At 43.3% G+C, this 23,683-nt stretch overlaps 1 protein-coding gene across 3 annotated transcripts in view; it reads right to left on the minus strand.

The window, feature by feature from the left end:
- LOC126328451 (box A-binding factor-like) overlaps positions 1 to 23,683 on the minus strand; it is a 219,331-nt gene that overhangs the window by 3,336 nt on the left and 192,312 nt on the right. For all 3 annotated transcript variants that reach the window (XM_049996036.1, XM_049996038.1, XM_049996037.1), the window contains exon 11: positions 10,308 to 10,500. In XM_049996036.1, the coding sequence (XP_049851993.1) occupies positions 10,308 to 10,500 (193 nt within the window). The remainder of the gene's footprint in view (positions 1 to 10,307; positions 10,501 to 23,683) is intronic.

Raw genomic sequence — 23,683 nt, forward strand, 5'->3', positions numbered from 1 at the left:
GATTTTTATAGAGGAGATTTTCGTTCTCCAAAATCCTGGTAGCACATGTGCACAAACCATGTTCCATAATTCAACATCATATTGACGTCTACGATGTAGGCCTATAATTATGTCCATGTGTCCTACGATCCTTTTTGAAAACGGAAAGCATGTGTGCATTTCTCCAGTCGCTAGGTACCCTTCGTTACTCCAGCATCTGTAGGTCCTTCTGCAAATCTGCAGTCAGGGCAAAGTGTAGACTATACATTACTCTATGAGGACAATAAGTGAAAGAGACTGCAACCTTGATGTTGGGGTTATTTCCACTCCCCAGAGAATTCATACTCACGGTGCCAGTGAAGCTACCTTCCTCCTCCAAACTGATTTACCCAATAGGTTAAAAAGAGAGAGTGCTTCATGTGAAATACGAACGATGTCAAATACATGCACTGATGACAGTGTTAGCCCCTATGTAAGTGAGACAAAATACAGGACTCTTTGAACTGTAAACATAATCTACCGTAAAGAATAAACTAATGAAAAAGGATTGTATTGGGATGACGTAGAAATGGAATTAGCGACAAATTTTATATCAAAATTTGGGGACCTTCTACTTGACAAGGTGAAGGAATTTTACTGTTTCAGAAGCAAAATAACGCGAAAGTGAATATGCAAAGAGGACATAATAAGCAGACTAACAAAGGTAAAGACAGCATTACTCGCTGCAAATGTCATCCGTTTACACTGACGCGCAAATGACATCTGCGTGCTGATGATTGTTTAAAACTCTCAAAACAACCCGGTGTGTCATTAATAATGGCTGCAGCTTCAACCAAACAGGCAACCAATTCTTCTGGAGGCTATCAGTGCTCCTTACTCCAAATACTTCATCTCCCGCCACAAAAATGAATCCACATCTCTAAAACAACATTCATCACAGGCAACTTGAAATACCGTGTCTGAACATTGTTAGCGTCAAAACATTCATGGGTTCCCAACGTAGAAATGGCGCATCTGTGATATTTTTGTCATATAACAAGGGAGTTTCTTTTCATATCTTCTAAACGCTCCAAAATTTCATATGCGTAACATTTTACACTCTTCATAAGAGGACTGCCATCCATGGTCCGAGAGTTGCCTGGCTGGATTAATTCTACAAGTTTATTATAAACAATGCTCTCGCTATATTACTAGAATGGGACACAAAAGTAGTGTACATTTTAACTTTTCTTCGATGTCATTAACGTTAGAAAAGAGACGTAGCATCAACCCTAAAGCATTGGCTTTAGAATTGATTAAGAACCCATCGGAGTATCCGTCGGAAGTGATTCGGGAATATCTAAGGAAATGTTAACAATGAAGGACAGACAGGCATTTGAACACTGCTCCTCAGGAAAGGGAGTCCAGGGGCTCTTAACTAATCTATAATTTCACGAGGTAAGATGAATAGAGCAAAGCCAGCGGTAGTTGTAAAAGTAAAGTCAAACCGGTAATCTTTTTAACAGGCCAGTGTCTGTCATGGTTCTGATTATTAAGAGAGGAGGAGAAATACTGACCTCGGTTGATGAACTAATCATATTAATGTAACATAACGGTTTTGGATCTCGCCACCACACTTTTTGAGATAGGTCGAATGATAAAGCTTAAAGAAGCGCCAAGATTAAATGCGTAAAACGAGAGTAGTCACTAAGTATGAAATAAGATAAATTCATGATTAGATACAATAATCGTCGGATAAATATCACTATCAATCGAGCAACAAAGCAGTGCAGACTGGTGCCGTATGCTGGAGACAAGCACTCGGTTCTTCGGAATCTCTTTCACCATGAGGGTGAGTAAAAATTGGTTAGTTGACGGGAATTTTAAGATTCTATGCGCATACTGAGCGTATCGTATGTAAGTTTATGTCCAAAATCCACTATAAAATGGCTGACAACACGAAGTATGTCTTTGAAAGTAGAGCATGACCTATCGGACTCTGAGAATGGAAGACATAGGGGGGCAAAAATACCTTAAGTCCTCTAAATAAATGTGACCGCAGTATTTCACAATGTGTTTCTAGAAACGTGAACAGATAAGCTTACCCTGTGAGAATAATGTTATCAGATGGAACGTCTTAAGAGCCGCTGCCATGCGCTGGGTTAATCTTGATGACTCTACTCTGTTCCAAAGATTAAATCTGCTTTCTTTGCGGTTCAGACATCTTTGTTACAAAGTCTAGTCGCGGAAGGTGACCTGTGCCTCAAGATGTAATCTTTTTGGTCTGTATTTGCTTAGCACTGGACAGGAACGCTATCAGGGAGATAAGCCGTCCCGTCACATGACGATTAAAATTCGTGTCGTGTGCCGCAGGTGGACACGCTAGGCTTTTTAATGATCGACGTGATCCTGTGAGAAGCCGTACCGCGCATCAACTCCTTTGAGCTGACTGACGATCAAGGTTCTCGACAAACACACAAAGAAAATACTTATGTCTTCGTTTGAAGCTGTGCTGTCGCGAAATCTACATCTACATGTACGTGGATACTTTGCAAATCACACTTTAAGTGCCTGGCTGAGGATTCGTCAAACCACCTTCAGAATTATTCTCTGTTATTCCACACTAGAACAGTGCACAAAAAAAGCGAACTCCTATATCTTTCCATGTGAACTCTGATTTACCTTATTTTATTATAATGATCGTTCTCCCTACGTATATCAGCGTCAACAAAATATTTTCACATTCGGAGAAGAAAGCTGGTGATGGAAATTTCGTGAGAACATCCCGCCGAAATGAGAAACGCCTTTGTTATAATTATGTCCACCCCAAATCCTATATCACGTCCGTGACACTATCTCCCCTATTTTTCAATAACACGAAACGAGCTGCCCTTCTTTACACTTTCTCGATGTGCTCCGTTAACCCCATGTAGTAGAGATCCCATACCGCGCAGCAGTACTGCAAAAGACGTCGGGCAAGCGTTGTGTAGGCAGTCTCTTTAGTAGATCTGTTGCATCTTCTAAGTGTGCTGCAAATAAAACTCAGTCTTTGGTTCGTTCCCCACAACATTTTCTATACGTTCTTTCCAATTTAAGTTGTTTGTAATTGTAATGCTTAGGTATTTTGTTGAATTCACTTCTTTTAGATTTAACTGATTTATCGGGTAACCGAAGTTTAACGGATTCCTTTTAGCACTCATGTGGATGACCACACCATTTTCTTTATTTACCGTCAGTTGCCAATGTTCGCATCATGAGGGTATGGAAAGCATATAAAGAGAAGAGAACGTTGAATTCTCTGAGCATAGGGGCTTGGTCACGCCAACAGACAAAATTCACATATAGCGATCCTGAAATGGGAATTCCGAAACATAAAGATAATATTTAATCTCGCAGTAATAATATGGGTAAATATTTTCAACACAAAAATGCTCTGGGGTGCTAGATTACGTTGTGCTAGTTCGAAGAAGAACCTTATGTGTTACCAGCCGAGTAGGAAGATCTCTACCAAGTGTTATTGCTGCAGGCAGAAACATATGAAAACAAAGCGATGACAAAAATGTCTGAGAGCTATCCCAATGACGGCAAACTGCACTAACAAGAATATACTGACCAGTGATAGTGCAAGAAAAATAAGGAAACATTAATTGGTATCGTGCCTAATGAAGTATGTGTTGGAAACTCCAGAAAATACCCGTAATAAAAGAGTTTGAAAGCCTTGAAAGCAAGCACTCTATTGGGAATGGCTAACATCCCTTTCGGGCTCGTTTGACAAATTTGTAGATTATGTTATCTGTGCGAAATTATCACGATATGCACTTACGAGATATGGGGTACATAAGATGTCTCATTTGTCTGGGCCCCTCCTAATAGCTTTCTGTCCAGAAAAAAGTAAAGAAACAACGCAACAACATTAGCTTTATTCATTTTGTTATTTGCTTCCGGACAAAAGGTTATTTGGGGTGGTCTAGATGAATGGAACACCGTGCACACTGACCTATCAATTACTTAAGACGACCTCCTCTCCAACAGGCTTGTTTTGGATAAGCTCAGGCAGTTTGTATATAACACGGAAAGTGTGGTCAGTGAATAGGCGTGCGTTACAGCTGGAAGGGGCCTGCCATTAATACAGTATAATTACATATGTCATATCGGCAGGTCTGATTTTTTTCTAGAAGTGGATAATGACGATCCAATAGTTGCAATGGTCATTTATATCTTAGCTGTATGGGGATGGGTAAAGAAGATACCCAAAAGGTAATATATTCATCTCCGGTAATTACTCCGAAGCAAATCTCTCAAAGTCCTCGTTAAGACTGGAGGATTAATCATACACTTTTTCTTTATTTCGAATAGGCTGTTGAAGAGGCCACTCTAATAAACTTATTGCTTGGATTGACTTCTGATTTTTTTTCCAGTATTACCTCGTTCTCCGAGTATGAAGTTCTGTTTCTCCTCCTCTACGCCCAGAATAAGCCTGTCTGTTGGCATGGTGATTTGTCCTCGACCCTCTTATGGTTAGTATGTTTCTAAAAAAGTCTTGAGGTCATTTGGTATGCCAGATTGGAGCACTTATTTCCCTTTAAAAGTGTTTGTATATACAGGGTGGCCCATTGATAGTGGCCGGGCCAAATATCTCACGAAATAAGCGTCAAACGAAAAAACTACAAAGAACGAAACTTATCTAGCTTGAAGAGGGAAACCAGATGGTGCTATGGTTGTCCCGCTAGATGGCGATGCCGTAGGTCAAACGGATATCAACTGCGTTTTTTAAAATAGGCACCTCCAATTTTTATTACATGTTCGTTTAGTACGTAAAGAAATACGAATGTCTTAGTTGTACCACTTTTTTCGCTTTGTGATAGATGGCGCTGTAATAGTCACAAACATATGGCTCACAATTTTAGAGGGACAGTAGACAACTGGCAGGTTTTTTAAAATTAAAATATAGAACGTAGGTACGTTTGAACATTTTATTTCGCTTGTTCCAATGTGATACATGTACCTTTGTAAACTTATCATTTCTGAGAACGCATGCTCTTACAGCGTGATTACCTGTAAATACCACATTAATGCAATAAATGCTCAAAATGATGTCCGTCAACCTCAGTGCATTTGGAAATACATATAACGACGTTCCTCTCAACAGCGTGTAGTTCGCCTTTCGTAATGTTCGCGCATGCATTGACAATGCGCTGACGCATGTTGTCAGGCGTTGTCGGTGGACCACGATAGAAAAACATGACCTGAGTTTATATCTGCCCCTGGATATGCTTGTGCCACACGAAATCTCTATCTGATTATGGTGCAATCCAGCTGAAATCTTATTGTTTGTCCAGTACTTCTGTGATTCTTGTGATTTTTGAACGGTATATCCGCTATTGCTAGTTGAAATTTATTGCAGAACCCAGTTTGTCTTTCTACTCTCTCATTCCTACTACCAAGTCCATATTCCCTCGTAACGTTTTCTTCGTTTCCTTTCTTTATTACCGCGTTACATTCATCATGAAAATTGGATTATCTTCTCCCTCTGTATGCTGATTTATCCATTCAGTGTTCTCATATTCGTTCTTGTCATCTTCTGCTTGCAACGTCGGCACGTATACCTGAACAATTCTTGCTGGCGTTAGTTTTCTGTCGATTTTGATGACAACAATCCTATCACCAAACTGTTCACAGTAACTCAATGTCTAAATTATCTTCTTATTCGCAACTATTCCCGTTATACTACTTTCCGCTATTGTAGATATTATACTGCATTCGTCTGAGGAGAAATCGTTATCTTGTTACCATTTCATTTCACTTGACCCCCACTATATATCGATTGGACCCTTGCACTTCCACTGCCGTATTTTAATAGCTTCTCTACTACATTCAGACTTCTGACATTCCATACTCTGACTCTTAGAATGTTACTCGTTCGTTAGTTATTGAGTCCTCTTCTTATGTCCGTCTTCGCCTTTGCAGTCCCCTCTAGGAGCTCTGATTGAATGACTATGCCGGAATTTTTTTCTCAATAGAGAGATCAATATGACACTTTTTCAGTTACAGGCCACATATCCTATGGATACACATTACGTGTCCTTAATTCAGTGGTTTCCATTAGCTTCTTCATCTTCATGCAGAGTATCACTGCTAATTCTTCGGCCTTTCAGGGGCAGTTTCTTGCCCCAGTGCCAAGAGGTTGCCTCGAAACTCTAACCGTTCCTTCGCCCTCTTTGACAAGGCCGATAGCTGAACAAGGGAGACTGCTTATACCAGAAGTCTTTGACCGCTATTGCTGATGATTTTTATGGAAAATTTAAGCACTGGGTGGTTTCGGGCCCGGGACCCAAGGCGCTTTGATTACTGGTCAAAGTGCTACCATACTCTACGGGTCTCTTTGTAATTGACATTTGGTCACTTCTTGCATTTCAGTCAGAGAAACAAACCCTGAGCGACGCTATGCAGTATACACTATGATTCAAAAAGATAGAACAGGTTTCAGTTGTTTACTACAGACAAAGTATGAAAGATAGAAAGAAATTTCTCATATCACTGGATTGAGGACGGTTCAAAGTTTTGCGTTCGTGCAGACGCTATACCATACACTCAACAGTTTATCTAACAGTTGGCAGATTGAAGTGCTCGCTATAGCAAAATCTACTACTACCAGTACTGTTGGCCTCTATTTTGATCACAACCGAGGTAGAAATCCTGCATGTCGGCAGGGGCCTGAAGATGGCGTATTAAAATGTTGAATCTGGTTGCCAAACAAACTAAGGTTGAAACCTAGGCGGCTGAAAGGTGTTTAATTTGACATCCTGAGCACCATGTGTTGCTCGAGAAACATGGAAACGGTAGGCCTTTTCATTGCACATGCGAAACATGAATTCTTCGTTTATTAAAGGTTCAAAAGGCGCTGAGCACTATGGGACTTAACATCTGAGGTCATCGGTCCCCTAGAACTTAGAGCTACTTAAATCTAACTAACCTAAGGACATCACACACATCCATGCCCGAGGCAGGATTCGAACCTGCGGCCGTAGCAGTCTCGCGGTTCCGGACTACAGCGCCTAGAACCGCATGGCCACCGCGGCCGGCGTTTATTGAATAGACGGCTTCAACATTTCAATTTCTGAGTTCTTGAAGAGTAGCTGACATAGGTAGTACAAAGTCTCGGACTTTTATGTACCCCCACAGAAAGAAATCGGGAGTCGAAAGATCTGGTGACCGGGAGGCCAATGAACAAGATCTTGTTGTCCAGCTGTTCCAGTCTGGCGTTGAGGGATGGTGTTGTTAAGATAACATCACCATCCCGCAGAAAAGTGAAATCATTGGAATCTTCGTAAAGCCGAGGAAAGAAGAAATTTTGAACCGTTTGCAGATATGACATTCCTGTCACAGTTTACTCCGCAAAAATTTGGTCCATAAACTTTGTGAACAGGAAGGACACAAAACAAATTCAGTTTCGGTAAGTCTCTTCCATATTTTACGACGACGCCAGGAATCTGTGACCCACAAAATCTTACAGTTTGCCGGTTTACTTTACTCGATAGATGAAAAGTCTATTCGTTCGAAAAGATGATGCGTTCAGAAAGTGTCCTCTTCCATATACTGGAGGACTGAAATGCAGAATTCGTACCTTCTGTTATGGTCACCGGGATGCAATTGCTGCAGTGACTGCGACTTGTAAGACGTCCTTTCAGAACACGCAACTCCCTTGTTGGAGGAAGTCAAAGACCTTAGCCTGCCCGTGATGAGCGCATCTGGGATACGCCCGATGTTTTCATCAGACGCACTTGACCGACCACTGCTCTTCCCGTTGCATATGCAACCAACTTCCAAGAAAGCCTGTCATAAATCTGCTTGTGCAGACGGGGCTTCTCAGTGCATTAACGGCGGAATGCAACATGCACTTGAACAATGATCAAGATGCGTGTTATTACTGCTTTATGAAGTGGCAAAAAGGCATTCTGACCACTGTTGTAACTGTAGAAGCCAACAAAAGACAGCTACAGTTGAAGTATAAGAGAGGGAGGACGAGTAGATTAAAAGTCGATTCATCGGTCTTTTAGATTATTGAAATAATTCGGTTAATCATATCGATTAATTGTATCCCAATAGTCGGTTATTCGTTTAATTGTCATGTTACGCTTGTATTTTTCGGTTAGGTTATAAGGTGTCAGGCAAATCCAACACCTTCCATGAAAACCCTGACATGATAAGCAAATCCAGTAGTATGTCACATAGCTCTGAATAGATCGTGACATTAAATTAACCAAAGTAATACGAGTAACGAGTGAGCAAATGGAATGCCACAGACTAACACAAGAATGCCTAAATGCATGTCGTACCTTCCCGCCGTGAGGTAGAAGCAGTTCCGAGACGGCGAGCTGGATGGCTGCTGCGCCGCCCGCCGCTCCCCTGACGAACACCGACAAGGTAATGAACGCACGCGATGCCGCATAACAGCGCATAAAGCTACACTCAGAACTGCAGAAGTCTTATCTTTTAACCCCTTTTTTGCGTAATACTAGTGTCGATCGTTAATTAAAACTCATGGTGTTCACATTTGCCACTTGAAGAACAGATCTGAAACGCGATGATTTTTTTTATGTAGTTATTGAGAAGCCACATCAGCCACTGTAATTTACGACAAGTTAGATAAGTAATTAAAGATAATTGAGGGTCACTGTAGACCATTTTGATAGTTTTCTCTTTTGTGATACTTAAAATAAACCTAGATTATAGATGTGATATGGCATAGGTCATCCTTCGATCGATTGTAGAACTTGGAAACCCATTCAGGGAATATTCGTTCACATTTTTGTTGAACGCAGTTGGTTTTTACGATCCTGTATTAAAACATTTCCTTTTATCAGTAGTGCAATTTATAAATGATGTTTTGTGAGTAGAATAAAATTTCCAATGGTAAACTTAACTGCTTTTTCGACGTTATTTTACCAGCTAACTAAAAATAGGAATGCCTTGAACCCTTTCCACTATATTTAGTTACTATTAAGATTCTTTTACAGGGAGTGCAGTGGAGCTGACGCTGAGATCATTTAGTATTTGGTTATATCATCGCTAGTCTCACTGAACTCTTCTGAATTCTACATGTCATGTGTGGTCTGGCATCTCCTTACCAGCAACATGTCCCAGGTTCAAACTAGTCAATTCCCTAAAAAAGACACGCTCAGAGCGTCGTTGCGCGAAAGTGGTAGGGAGACACGATATAGAACTAACAGACACCACCATGAATGTTTAGAAGGCATTCCCCTAAAAAATTTGAAACGGTGAAAATATTCGTTCTACAAAAAAAGTAAAGCTTTGCTATCACACTTACATTCCTTTACTTCTATTAACAGTTACCAAGTGGCATTAAGTGCATATTTACCATGTGTTTATCTTTAATAGAAATATATACCTATTTAACGTTTATTATCGAAGCTAGCTAATACCGTCGTTTTAACACAGATACTGAAGTGAATATGCTTACAATAACCAAACTTTTTCAGGAAGTGAGCTAAAATAAAGAAATGTCGTGTGACTAGGGCCTCCCGTCGGGTAGACCGTTCGCCTGGTGCAAGTCTTTCGTTTTGACGCCATTTCGATGACTTGCGCGTCGATGGGGATGAAATGATGATGATTAGGACAACACAACACCCAGTCCCTGAGCTGAGAAAATCTTCGACCCAGCCGAATCGAACCCGGGCCCTTAGGATTCACAGTCCGTCGGGCTGACTACATTTTTTTTTTTTAATGCTGTTCGTTTTCGTTAGTTGTATCTGCTCGGGGCGGACGTCGCAAGACACCCGTTTCAGTTCGTCGTTGATCCATTAACTCTTCTTTTTTATTACAGAGGGCAGCTAACCCTCTGACCGAACACGCTGAGCTACCGTGCAAACCACTCAGCTACCGGGGGCGGACGCCACTCAGCTACCGGGGCCGGACACTTGAACAATGAATTGACTTCACTCAGATTCCAACAAAGAAAATGATTTATCTTGCGGTGTAGTCGCCATGTTGCTACAACCAAACAACAGGGCAGCTGTGTAAAGAGTTTGGTCTAGCGCATCCAGTGACATGCGCTATGCTTTTCTGTTTTTAATAATCTGTCTGTAATAAACAATTAAAATCTGTTCTTTCTTTTTGAAACGACCGGTGTTTCTGCATCACAATATACTTTTGGCGTTGTAAGGAGAGGAAGGGCGCCAGTGGTCCCATATGTCTCATGCTGTAAAGATGAAACCACGAACAGTTTGTTGTCCGCCTGACATTTGTTTGCGAGTAAAGAAGCGAACGTTACTTGTAGTGGAGACAATGCTGTTGCAGAGCGGCTGTGGTGGAGACGTGAGGGCACTCACTTGGAGGCGATGTGGCGGTTGAGCAGCGAGGAGGTGGGCAGCTCGAGCGCTGGCGACCCGGCGGGCGCGGGGAGGTACTGGTCGTGATCGTCCTCCAGCAGCGGCACCTCGGGGTACTGTAGCCGCACCGCCGCCGCGGAGGCCGCCGTGCGGTGGCCGTGCCCCGTGTACTGTGAGTGGGCCGCGCTGCGCCCTGCAACACACCGCGGCACCTGTCCTTGCAGTGTTCATTCACTTGCCTAATCAATAACAAATGTGAGCAAGTGAGTCGTGGGCTGTGGAAAATCAGGAAGAAAACAGAATCGTGTGAGATGTTGTGTTTAACTAGAGTTGTCAAACTACCGCAAGCTACTATCGTAAGTCGGCGTACGCTACGGTACTTTTTCTAGTAGTTTTGCCAAGTTAAGAGTATGTGATCAGTCTCTTGCTACGTTCTCCTAGAAACCATCAGCGGTGAAGTGTCTAGAAACTGAGAAAGGATATTTAAAGAGCTGCCTAACTTACGGAACGTTTTTATACTTTATAATTATGCTGCTGTCTGTTACTCAAAAGTAAACAGTATTTATAGCAATACTGAAATTTATAATTTATAATTCAGATTTTATTCGAAAATTGTTGATTTGTAGCCTGAAACAGTAGGATATTGTAGTAAAAATTTAAAAAAAATACAAATTTATCTTATACAGTTATAAAAAAAACAGTTTCCTCGGGAAAAAGGGTAAAATAAAAAACAAAACAAAAACATATCAAACATCGCTTCAGAACCTTGTTGAGCTTACAAAAAACGTGTTCCTGTTTTTCATTAACGACAATTCGCAGCCGGCCGGTGCGGGCCGAGCGGTTCTAGGCGCTACAGTCTGGATCCGCGCGACCGCTAAGATCGCAGGTGCGAATCCTGCCTCGGGAATGGATGTGTGTGATGCTGTTAGGTTAGTTACATTTAAGTAGTTCTAAGTTCTAGGGGACTGATGACCTCAGAAGTTAAGTCCCATAGTGCTCAGAGCACTTTGAACTATTTGACAATTCGCACTTATCAATAACAGGAAATTCTTGCGTTTGATTGTGATAATGAACGTTCTATTGAGAACAAAATAACAAAATAATTACATAGGTTCTTTTATGTTTGTGCATTTAAACTGTATTTGCATCAAAAGCAATTCCTTTGGTAACATAAAACCGCAGAAGTTACGCTATCAACTTATTTTTATTACCTATAAAATGCAATTTATATTTTTTAAGGATATAAACGACTCAGTGGACTAACACTGAACGATATGCGGATCTAATTATGTGCAAAACAAACAAAAAACCGAGAACACTCGTCAACTCCCAGTTTCTCTCTTACATTTTCATTTATGTTTCTTTCCCTAACAATGCTATCAGTACTACCGGTAATCCTACCATTTACTACGTCATTAATGTATTGTACCAAAATTACCGAACCGCAGTTCTAGGTATTATAGAAAATTAAGTCCACTGATAACACAAGAGAACAGGAGGTTCCCCACAGAATCGGCTAAAAAGGGAATACTCGGAAAATACTGACTAGAAGAAGGGACAGGACAACGGAACATGACTTAACATGTCGAGGAATAACTTTCATGTTAATAAAGGGAGCCGTAGAGGGCAAACATCGTAGGGATGGGAGGAATACATATAAAAAACTATTCAGGAAGTTAGGTGTATAGCTGGTCTGAATTTGACACTGGAGGGAAAAATCATGTCAAATTGTATCAAACAATTTCAGAAGCGTGGTGACAAAAAAGGCGATAGTCCCAACGGAAAAAAACTGCGACCAGTCACCGTGCCTCTGTGGTTTAGATAACACGTTATATTTGCGCCACACTGAATAAATTTTATCCACGCAGTTGGCTTCTAAAAAGAGGTGTGCTGTCGGGATACTGTGCAGAAACAAGTGTCTCTTGCGAATCTCTGTCAGAGAAGAAATGGACTTTCGGTTGCTTTCGGCAGTATGAGATAAATGGAGAGGGGCAAGAACTGGTACCGAGACGGAAAATCAAGCGCCCCTCAGCTGTGAGGAAAGGGCGACCCTAGATGGCACTACCCTGCAAAGGGTGAGGTAGAAACTGTTGTTATTAAAATAACGCTTGTTGCTTGGGAGGGGGGGTATCGAGAAGATCCGAAAGGGTCAAGGAACTGTAATTACAGTAACTATACCTAAATATTTACGTCCGGTAGGGCATGCTTTGTGCAAATCCAGTCCTCCTGCGCTCCAGAACGCGTCCTTTATTTTATTAAATCCTTTTCCTTTGTTCGCCAAAAGTATCAGTCTGATGGACCCTCAAAGATATTTTTTTTTCATTTCGTATCCCATCAGTAACCTCAAAACCTTCCAGAAACATTTCTGCAAAGGTACTCGGCCTGCATCAAGCTCAAAACAATTTATTCTCGAGAGTTTCCTCATCATGCACAGGCCACCCGTCATTCGGATGCAGAAGTCGTGGTCGGCTGCCCTCGGTGCTCTTCGGCAAAACGGACATTTGTTGTTATATTTCATTTCACACTCGTCAGTAACAAAACAGATAACAGAGTCCATATTTAAAAAATCTGTGTCAGCCGTTTACACTACATATTTACGTATCACACACAGTAAAAACGACAACGACTACTTTTAACAGAATTATGACAAATAGCAATTCCGGGTTCGAATGTTATTCACAGCATAAATCAGAACACATACTAGTAGAAAGCGCATTTTTTATCTCCTTTTACAGAATGTAGAACACATTCGAGTCATACGCGATAAACCAATTCTAATTCTAAAAATAAAACCACCCTCCTTCATGTAAAACATAAAGTTACAAGAAACTTCCTGGCAGATTAAAACTGTGTGCCCGACCGAGACTCGAAGTCAGGACCTTTGCCTTTCGCGGGCAAGTGCTCTACCATCTGAGCTACCGAAGCACGACTCACGCCCGGTACTCACAGCTTTACTTCTGCCAGTACCTTGTCTCCTACCTTCCAAACTTTACAGAAGCTCTTCTGCTAATCTGCGAGTCGTGCTTAGGTAGCTCAGATGCTAGAGCACTTGCCCGCGAAAGGCAAAGGTCCCGAGTTCGAGTCTCGGTCGGGCACACAGTTTTAATCTGCCAGGAAGTTTCATATCAGCGCACACTCCGCTGCAGAGTGAAAATCTCATTCTGGATAAAGTTACAACTTATGAAGTATATATTGGTGCTGGTCACCTATGGTGAAAAAGGCTGAAATAGCAGGCATACCATCAAAGAAAACGTACCCTGTGGTAAGTCCTCATATTTTATATATATATATATATATATATATATATATATATATATATATATATATATATATATATATATATATACACTCCTGGAAATTGAAATAAGAACACCGTGAATTCATTGTCCCAGGAAGGGGAAACTTTATTGACACATTCCTGGGGTCAGATACATCACATGATCACACTGACAGAACCACAGGCACATCGACACAGGCAACAGAGCATGTACAATGTCGGCACTAGTACAGTGTATATCCACCTTTCGCAGCAATGCAGACTGCTATTCTCCCATGGAGACGATCGTACAGATGCTGGATGTAGTCCTGTGGAACGGCTTGCCATGCCATTTCCACCTGGCGCCTCAGTTGGACCAGCGTTCGTGCTGGACGTGCAGACCGCGTGAGACGACGCTTCATCCAGTCCCAAACATGCTCAATGGGGGACAGATCCGGAGATCTTGCTGGCCAGGGTAGTTGACTTACACCTTCTAGAGCACGTTTGGTGGCACGGGATACATGCGGACCTGCATTGTCCTGTTGGAACAGCAAGTTCCCTTGCCGGTCTAGGAATGGTAGAACGATGGGTTCGATGACGGTTTGGATGTACCGTGCACTATTCAGTGTCCCCTCGACGATCACCAGAGGTGTACGGCCAGTGTAGGAGATCGCTCCCCACACCATAATGCCAGGTGTTGGCCCTGTGTGCCTCGGTCGTATGCAGTCCTGATTGTGGCGCTCACCTGCACGGCGCCAAACACGCATACGACCATCATTGGCACAAAGGCAGAAGCGACTCTCATCGCTGAAGACGACACGTCTCCATTCGTCCCTCCATTCACGCCTGTCGCTACACCACTGGAGGCGGGCTGCACGGTGTTGGGGCGTGAGCGGAAGACGGCCTAACGGTGTGCGGGAACGTAGCCCAGCATCATGCAGACGGTTGCGAATGGTCCTCGCCGATACCCCAGGAGCAACAGTGTCCCTAATTTGCTGGGAAGTGGCGGTGCGGTCCCCTACGGCACTGCGTAGGATCCTACGGTCTTGGCGTGCATCCGTGCGTCGCTGCGGTCCGGTCCCAGGTCGACGGACACGTGCACCTTCCGCCGACCACTGGCGACAACATCTATGTACTGTGGAGACCTCACGCCCCACGTGTTGAGCAATTCGGCGGTACGTCCACCCGGCCTCCCGCATCCCCACTATACGCCCTCGCTCAAAGTCCGTCAACTGCACATACGGTTCACGTCCACGTTGTAGCGGCATGCTACCAGTGTTAAAGACTGCGATGGAGCTCCGAATGCCACGGCAAACTGGCTGACACTGACGGCGGCGGTGCACAAATGCTGCGCAGCTAGCACCATTCGACTGCCAACACCGCGGTTCCTGGTGTGTCCGCTGTGCCGTGCGTGTGATCATTGCTTGTACAGCCCTCTCGCAGTGTCCAGAGCAAGTATGGTGGGTGTGACACACCGGTGTCAATGTGTTCTTTTTTCCATTTCCAGGAGTGTATATATGGACGGTATGTATTGAACTAGAGTGCAGAAACTCATAAACCTGAACGGCATACAGTAAAACTCTATATCAGATCAATAGTTATCCGCTGAGCGTACCTTTAATCTCGAGTAATCTGAACCAACCGGAGGAGAAATACTAAGGGGGGACTAACGAGAAGCTCCAGACATGATATCAGTCAGAGAGGGAGATCACTTAAACACGTTGTTGCAATGTTGTAAAATAATTTTGTAAGTTACCATTTCTGTCGGTATATACCAAGTGTCGTACATGTGATATGTTTTGTAGAAACAACGATGAAGATGACTCCATGTAGCAACTTATTCTACGTGCTGTGCTTTTAAAAGAACGGATATGTAAAAATAGGATAAGGAAACGTGGGGAGGGGTGTGGGGGCGGGAAAGGTATGTAATAACCAACAAAAGTATATAAGGTGTATGCATACTATTACAGGACCATAACAGTACAAAAAGGAACCACGTATAAGAGAATAAAGAGGAAAGCTGCCTCACCGACAGAATGTGATTTACGTACATCTCGATTGTTTAGGTTTAGTATTTATCCTGGTTAGGCATTCTGCTCACATTAAAAAAAAAAAAAAAAAAAAAAAAAAAAAAAAGATTTGCACCCCTTTATGTGTTCTGATTTATGATCATTTGATTGGTTATGTCACACCTTATATTTTTTGTACTTTTAGCTGTATTTTATATGTAATTTGTTAGGTTACTGATGCCAACAGGTGCGTGAACATATCCAGTAACAGTGTGGTTTGTGAGTACGTTTAGTTCTTCAGATTCCTTTATGTTGCAGTGTAGCGACCTTTACCGGTATTCCTTCACATCTGTATTGGTATCTTGGGTTATACACCAGACATGCTCTTCGTTGTATATTCGTTGACGTTCTAATGTAAGGTGGTATCGTGGCATCAGTGAAGTGCCGAAGCAGGTAGCGTAAAGGAAAAATAAATAAGAACTGACTGAAATACGGCTGTTTTTGGAGTACAAATTATTCAAAAAGTTTACGAACCCTAAAAGCAGTTCAAGTGATATTTATAGAAGTTAGAAAAATTTGGATTACAGTCCATAACCATTCGCAGAATTTTATTGCTTTTTTTTGTTTTTAACGCGGGCATACTTTTGTTTGGTTCTCAACTCAGTGAAATGTCTGCCAAAAGCGTGCTTGTTTGGTGCGTCAGATAAAGCGCGAGATTTTCGTTCCTGCGACGTCGTTGTCTACGATGTATAGAATACGGGAAGGGCAATCAAAGCACTCCAAAAGCATTTCTCACGGTTCCTTTTGTCGGCAAATATCTGTCTCGCTCTGCAGAATGAGGCGTGCTTGTACTGTGGGTATCAAAGTTAATAAGGGAGTGCTGCAGATGGGAGGCGGAGATTATCTAGAGCGCCGCAGATAAGGCCGGACTCCGCGGCGCACACGTGTCGCCCACGTGGCGCGGGGGTCGCTCGCCCACACCTGGCCCGTGCTATTACAAATTACCCTGATGCTCACGTAGAAGAGGCTATTTGAAAATCTTATTGCAGTTGCTATATGGTTTCCGTAAGTTCAGGCACGACTATCGTTGTGCATGCGTTCCTGCTCGTGACTACAGCCGAAGGACGATGATTCCCTGATTATTGCACTGTGAGGCGGAGAAATCAGTAATTACGGAGCGAACTACATGTGTAGCTTCTGTCTGTCTGCCTTCCATGTAAGCATCTGCAACTGTCACATGAAACTAAGTGACACCCTAAAATATCTCGGGCTAAGTACGGATCTTAAACATTGATTATTTACCTACAAACCACCCATCAGAAGACTCACTGTGTTCCAGAAGGTGCAAAACTGTTATCCTGTCGAATATATGGGTAGCCCGTCTCTACCATCCTCCACACAAAGTAGTCTTGATCTACCCCATCTTCTACATCGAAAACGTCGTCTAGTTTTTCTCCTCCATAAAATTCAGTTGCTACCGTTAAATTTTTTAACACCATTCACGCAGCCCTACTTGTCACATCCATCTCGTCTTCCAAAGACGAATCCCATCTGCAACATAAAATTCCCATTTCCATATTCTACATCTACATATATACTCCGCTAGCCACCAAGCGGTGAGTGTGGAGGGCACATTTGCGCCAAAGCCATATTCCCTCTCCCCCCCTCTGTTCCACTCGCGGATCGCGCGAGGGAAAAACGCTGTCTGAACGCCTTAGTACGAGCTCTTATTTCCCTTATCTTTGAATGATGATCATTAAGCGATTTGAAAGTTGGTGGTAGTAATATATGCTCTACATCCTCAGCGAAGTTTGGATTTCGCAATTTACTGAGCAGCACCTTCTGTTTAGCGCGCGTCTATCTGCAAGTATGTCCCACTTCAAACGTTCTATGAGAATTGTAACGTTCTCGCGATGGCTAAATGTACCAGTCACGAATCTTGGCGCTCTTCTTTGGACCATCTCAATCTCTTGAATCAGACCCAACTGTTAAGGGTCCCATACAGACGAACAATACTCTAAGACTGGACGAACTAACGTATTTTAAGCTATTTCCTTTGTTGAAGGACTGCATCACTTTAGGATTCTACCAATAAACCACAATTAGAGATTGCCCTACCCGTTACTTGTGTAATCTGATCATTCCATTTGAGATCATTTTGAATAGTCACACCCAGATACTTGACGTATGTTACCGCTTCCAAAAACTGGCCATTTATTTTGTACTCTTACATTAATGGGGATTTTCACCTTGTTGTACGCAGTAGGTTACACTTACTAATATTGAGAGATAACTGCCAGTGATTACACCACGCTTTTATTTTCTGAAAATCCTCATTTATTTGTTCACAACTTACGAGTGATACTACTTTCCTGTAGATTACAGCAACATCGGCAAACAGAGTCTAATGCCACTGCAATACTATCAACCAGATCGTTTATGTAAATCGTAAAAAGCAGGGGACCTATTACGCTGCCCTGATGCACACCTGAAGTTACTCTTGTTTATGTTGAAGTGAGCCCGTTCAGGACGACATACTGCTCCATGTCTGTTAGAAAACTTTCTATCCAATCGCATATGTCATTGGGTAGACCGTAAGCGAGCACATTTTGTAGCAAGCGACAGTGCGGAACTGAGTTGAACGCCTTTCGAAACTCGAGAAATATAGCATCAACCTGGGAGCCGGTATCTAGAACCTGTTGTATAACATGCACAAAGAGGGGCAACTGTGTCTCGCATGACCACTGTTTCCTAAAACCGTGCTGGTTTCTGCAGATGAGCTACTCAGAGTCTAGAAATATTATGTCTGAACACAAAATGTGTTGCGTGATTCTACAACAAATCGATGTCAGTGAAATTGGCCGGTAATTATGTGCATCCGATTATCTACCCTTTTTATAGATTGCTACGACCTGGGCCTTCTTCCAGTCCCGTGAAACTTTCCACTGTTCCAATGATCTCTGATAGATTATGGATAAGAATGGTGCTATATTTGTAGCATAGCCAACATAAAATCTTACAGGGACACCGTCTAGGCCAGATGCCTTTCTGGCGTCTAAGGATCTTAACTGTTTTACAATCTCGTATACACTAAACACTATGTCAGCCATCCTTTCGTTTGTTCGGTAGTTGAAAGGGGGAATGGTGCTGCAGTCCTCTATCGTAAACGAGTTTTTGAAAGCTAGGTTTAGAATTTCGGCCTTCTGTTCATCATCATCAGTTACATTACCCGTACTATCAGCAACAGAAGGTGTTGAATTATATGTAGCGTTCATAGATTTTACGTACGACCAAAATTTTTTGGCGTTATTTTTAGAACCTGCAGATAAAATATTGCTTTCAAATGCGTTAAAAGAGTCTCTCATTGTCCTTCTGACAGCTGCTTTCATTTCGCATAATTTCTGTTTTGCAGCGGGGCAGTGTCTACGTTTAAAACGACTGTGCAAAATTCTCTGCTTTCTCAGCAACTTCCTAGTATGTTTGTTGTACTCTTGCAAACCACTCCAAATTGTTTCGTGGTTTATCTCCAATCCCAGTTCTCTTGCACAGATACCACACTTCCGTTCTCCCCACCTCCTAGCCTTTCATTCGCACTCTTCACACACCCCGTCCCAACGAAACTACTTTCCCACACCTGACACAGCCCGGGGTAGCCGTGCGATCTATGGCATCTTCCCACGGTTCGCGAGGCTCCCCCCGTCGGAAGTTCGAGTCCTACCTCAGGCATGTGTTTGTGTGTGTGTGTGTGTGTGTGTGTGTGTGTGTGTGTGTGTGTGTTAACGTAAGTTAGTTTAAGTTAGATTAAGTAGTGTGTAAAACTAGGGACCGATGACCTCAGCGGTTGGTCCCATAGGAACTTATCACAAATTTCCACCACCTGATCACGAAATCCTCCTTGATATTATCTCCCTCCCCCTTGTGTATTTTAAACATTTCCCTTTCCCAATTTATACCAGGACTAATCGCGTACGTATTTGTCTTCTTCCGATTTTCGCAGTTTGCTTCTTCCTTGTATAAAAATCTTTAATCCCTGTGCTGGCACAAGCCCCCTTCCCCAACACCTGATCCTTGCATCAGCATCAAGCTCTAGGAACCAAACTATTTTCCATCTTTATCCTCTGCCTCTCTCATGAAAATCATCTGCCCCGACACAAAACATATCAAAATCTGCCATAATCACTGGGCTTTTTTTAAAACTTTAACCAGGACTAAAATATGCCCTTCTGTTTTTAAATGATATAAAATGAGTCATCTAACGCTCAGTTTTTCAAAGACGATGGCGTGACGATAAGTAACGCCTCCGAATTTCTTACGTGAAAAGCTTTGTACATAAACGTTATTAACATTCTACGTCTTTATCCTTCATGTCTACATATTCGCAGTCCTCTATCGCTAGAAGACTCCAAATTGTAGCGTGTAACATGTCGGTTGTAACGTAATTAAGTCGGTGCGTGACAAACAGCGTGCTGTAATAGAGCTTCAAATTCGAAGAGTTCATCCACAACTGCAGCACAATCTGCTTCGGCGCGAGAATACCAGACCACGCATCTACATCTACATCTACATCTACATCTACATCCATACTCCGCAAGCCACCTGACGGTGTGTGGCGGAGGGTACCCGAGTACCTCTATCGTTTCTCCCTTCTATTCCAGTCTCGTATTGTACGTGGAAAGAAGGATTGTCGGTATGCTTCTGAGTGGGCTCTAATCTCTCTGATTTTATCCTCATGGTCTCTTCGCGAGATATACGTAGGAGGGAGCGATTAATGCTTGACTCTTCGGTGAAGGTATGTTCTCGGAACTTTAACAAAAGCCCGTACCGAACTACTGAGCGTCTCTCCTGCAGAGTCTTCCACTGGAGTTTATCTATCATCTCCGTAACGCTTTCGCGATTACTAAATGATCCTGTAACGAAGCGCGCTGCTCTCCGTTGGATCTTCTCTATCTCTTCTATCAACCCTATCTGGTGCGGATCCCACACTGCTGAGCAGTATTCAAGCAGTGGGCGAACAAGCGTACTGTAACCTACTTCCTTTGTAGTCGGATTGCATTTCCTTAGGATTCTTTCAATGAATCTCAGTCTGGCATCTGCTTTACCGACGATCAACTTTATATGATCATTCCATTTTAAATCACTCCTAATGCGTACTCCCAGATAATTTATGGAATTAACTGCTTCCAGTTGCTGACCTGCTATTTTGTAGCTAAATGATAAGGGACCTATCTTTCTATGTATTCGCATCACATTACACTTGTCTACATTGAGATTCAATTGCCATTCCGTGCACCATGCGTCAATTCGCTGCAGATCCTCGTGCATTTCAGTACAGTTTTCCATTGTTGCAACCTCTCGACATACCACAGCATCATCTGCAAAAAGCCGCAGTGAACTTCCGATGTCATCCACCAGGTCATTAATGTATATTGTGAATAGCAACGGTCCTATGATACTCCCCTGTGGCGCAAGAGCGCTGCGGCATCTGCAACAATCCGACGGGTAGGATTCACATTCATCGATCGTCCTCCATACAGTCCCAACTTGGCCCCATCCGATTTTCATCTGTTTACGAAACTTAAATAACAGGCTCTCGTTAGGAGAGATGTGTTCGTTGGCGGGTGACTATTCTGGAAAATAAATAAGTAGACGTATAAAATAAATATGTGCCATGTTAATAAAGTCTATTTATTTAAAAAGCTTGTAGGGGATTCCACATAAAATATTCCGAGGCATTACTTTTCAGCACGCCCTTGTACATTCTTTTTGACATATTATAGTAGTCCATCGGTGTGTTTTAAACGGTTTGGGCTTGAGCAGAGGCCGGCCGTCGTGGCCGAGCGGTTTATTTGCGCTTCACGCCGGAACTGCGCGACTGCTACGGTCGCAGGTTAGAATCCTGCCTCGGGCATGGATGTGTGTGATATCCTTAGGTTAGTTAGGATTAAGAAGTTCTAAGTTCTAGAGGACTGATGACCTCAGATGTTAACTCCCATAGTCCTCAGATCCATTTGAACCATTCGAACTTGAGCAGTAATTAACGTTTCTGGTGACACGGAACAGTTCCCTCCTACGTCATTAGTGTGGAATAAGAAGGGTTCCACAACGGTTAAAAGAGAATAGGAGCCGGGTAAAGACTGGGTCTGCACACCAGACTAACACCCATTGAATTAATGCAACAGTTACTCTTGCTTTTAGCGCGTCTATCGAAACGCATATGAGAGTACCGGACTAAGTCCTCCGTCCCCACCTTTCCCTTTGATACATACACTGATCAGCCAGATCATGATGAGCACCGACCATCTGTCGATATAAACCAGTCCAGGCGACAGCAGTGTCTTCTGGCGAGGAATAATTGCTAGTCAGACACAGGCACGGTGCTTGTAGTATCAGTAAGCGTGCTGTCCGTGGAGGGCGCGTGATATATTCGAGTTTGGCAGAGGGCAGAGTGTGAAGGCCCAGAGACTCGGCACGAGCATTTCGGAAACTGAACGACTTGGCGGGTGTTCGAGGAGTACTGTGGTGAGTATCTTCAATACGCGGCGAAACCAATGTGAAACCACATCCAGATGTCGTGGGGTTGGGCGACCATCTCCCATTACAGGTGTCGGATGTCGTGGGCTGAGCAGACTGGTAAAACAGGACAGGCGGAGCTAACATCAGACTTTAATGCTGGGCTGAGTATAAGTGCGTCTGAACACATAGTGCAACGAACACTCCTAAAGATGGGCCTCCGCCGTCGATGACCCATGCATGCGCCAATGTTAACACCACGACATCGGCAACTACGTCTGAATTGGCCCACGTGAGCATCGGCATTGGACGTTGCCGCAGTGGCAGAGCGTTGTATCGACTGATGAATCCCGATACCGACACCTTCTCCATCATGCCGATGGGGAGGCGCGAATCCGTCGTCTTCTATGGGAATAGCTCCTTGACATCTGTACTGCGGGAAGGAGACAAGCTGGCGGCGGGTCCATTATGCTCTGGGAAACATTCACATGGGCGTCCATGGGTCTAGTGGAACTCGTGCAACGTAGCATGACGGCCAAGCAGTATCGTACCCTGATTGCAGGAAGGAGACAAGCTGGCGGCGGGTCCATTATGCTCTGGGAAACATTCACATGGGCGTCCATGGGTCTAGTGGAACTCGTGCAACGTAGCATGACGGCCAAGCAGTATCGTACCCTGATTGCAGACCACGTATACCCCTTCATGACGTTCATGTTTACTGATGGCAGTTGCATTCTACACGATAATGCGCCATGTTACAAGGCTAGGAGTGCGATGGAGTGGTTCGAGGGACACAGTGGCAAGTTTCAATTGATGTGCTGGCCCCCAGTTCGCCAGATCTGAACTCGATCGAACACATCTGTAATGTAATTGAACGTGGCGTCATAGATCATCGCTCCACACCGTGGAATTTACGGGAATTAGGTAACTTGCGTAAGCAGATGTGGTGTCAACTCCCTCCAGCGACACTTAGACGTCTCATTGCTTCCGTGCCACGATGCGCCACCGCTGTTATCCTTGCCACTTACGGACATACGCCTATTAGATAGGTGGTCGTAATGTTCCGGCTGATCAGTATATTAAGATTTTGGAAAATATGCAGATCATTCCACTGACAGGCAGATGGCCCGCTTCATCGTTTACCCTCCTGATTCCAATCGTTTATATCACAATATGACGATGAGAACGGCGTCAAACTGCAGGAATAACGGTAGGAAAATTCAGAATGAGTGTGAGCTGCCGGCCGCGGTGGTCTCGCGGTTCTAGGCGCGCAGTCTGGAACCGTGTGACTGCTACGGTCGCAGGTTCGAATCCTGCCTCGGGCATGGATGTGTGTGATGTCCTTAGGTTAGTTAGGTTTAAGTAGTTCTAAGTTCTAGGGGACTAATGACCACAGCAGTTGAGTCCCATAGTGCTCTGAGCCATTTGAACCATTTTTTGAGTGTGAGCTCTTGAAACAATGCCAACACAAAAGAAGGCGGAAATCAGATTAAGTACCTGTGCATCACACTTTGTACCTGTGAGCAAGAAGAGAGAACATTTAAATTTGAGATTTTTTGATATCGGAGCCTGTATGATGACACATTGTTATCTCTATGTAC

The sequence above is a fragment of the Schistocerca gregaria genome, chromosome 2, assembly GCF_023897955.1.
Source record: "Schistocerca gregaria isolate iqSchGreg1 chromosome 2, iqSchGreg1.2, whole genome shotgun sequence".
In the NCBI taxonomy this organism is placed as follows: Eukaryota; Metazoa; Arthropoda; class Insecta; order Orthoptera; family Acrididae; genus Schistocerca; species Schistocerca gregaria.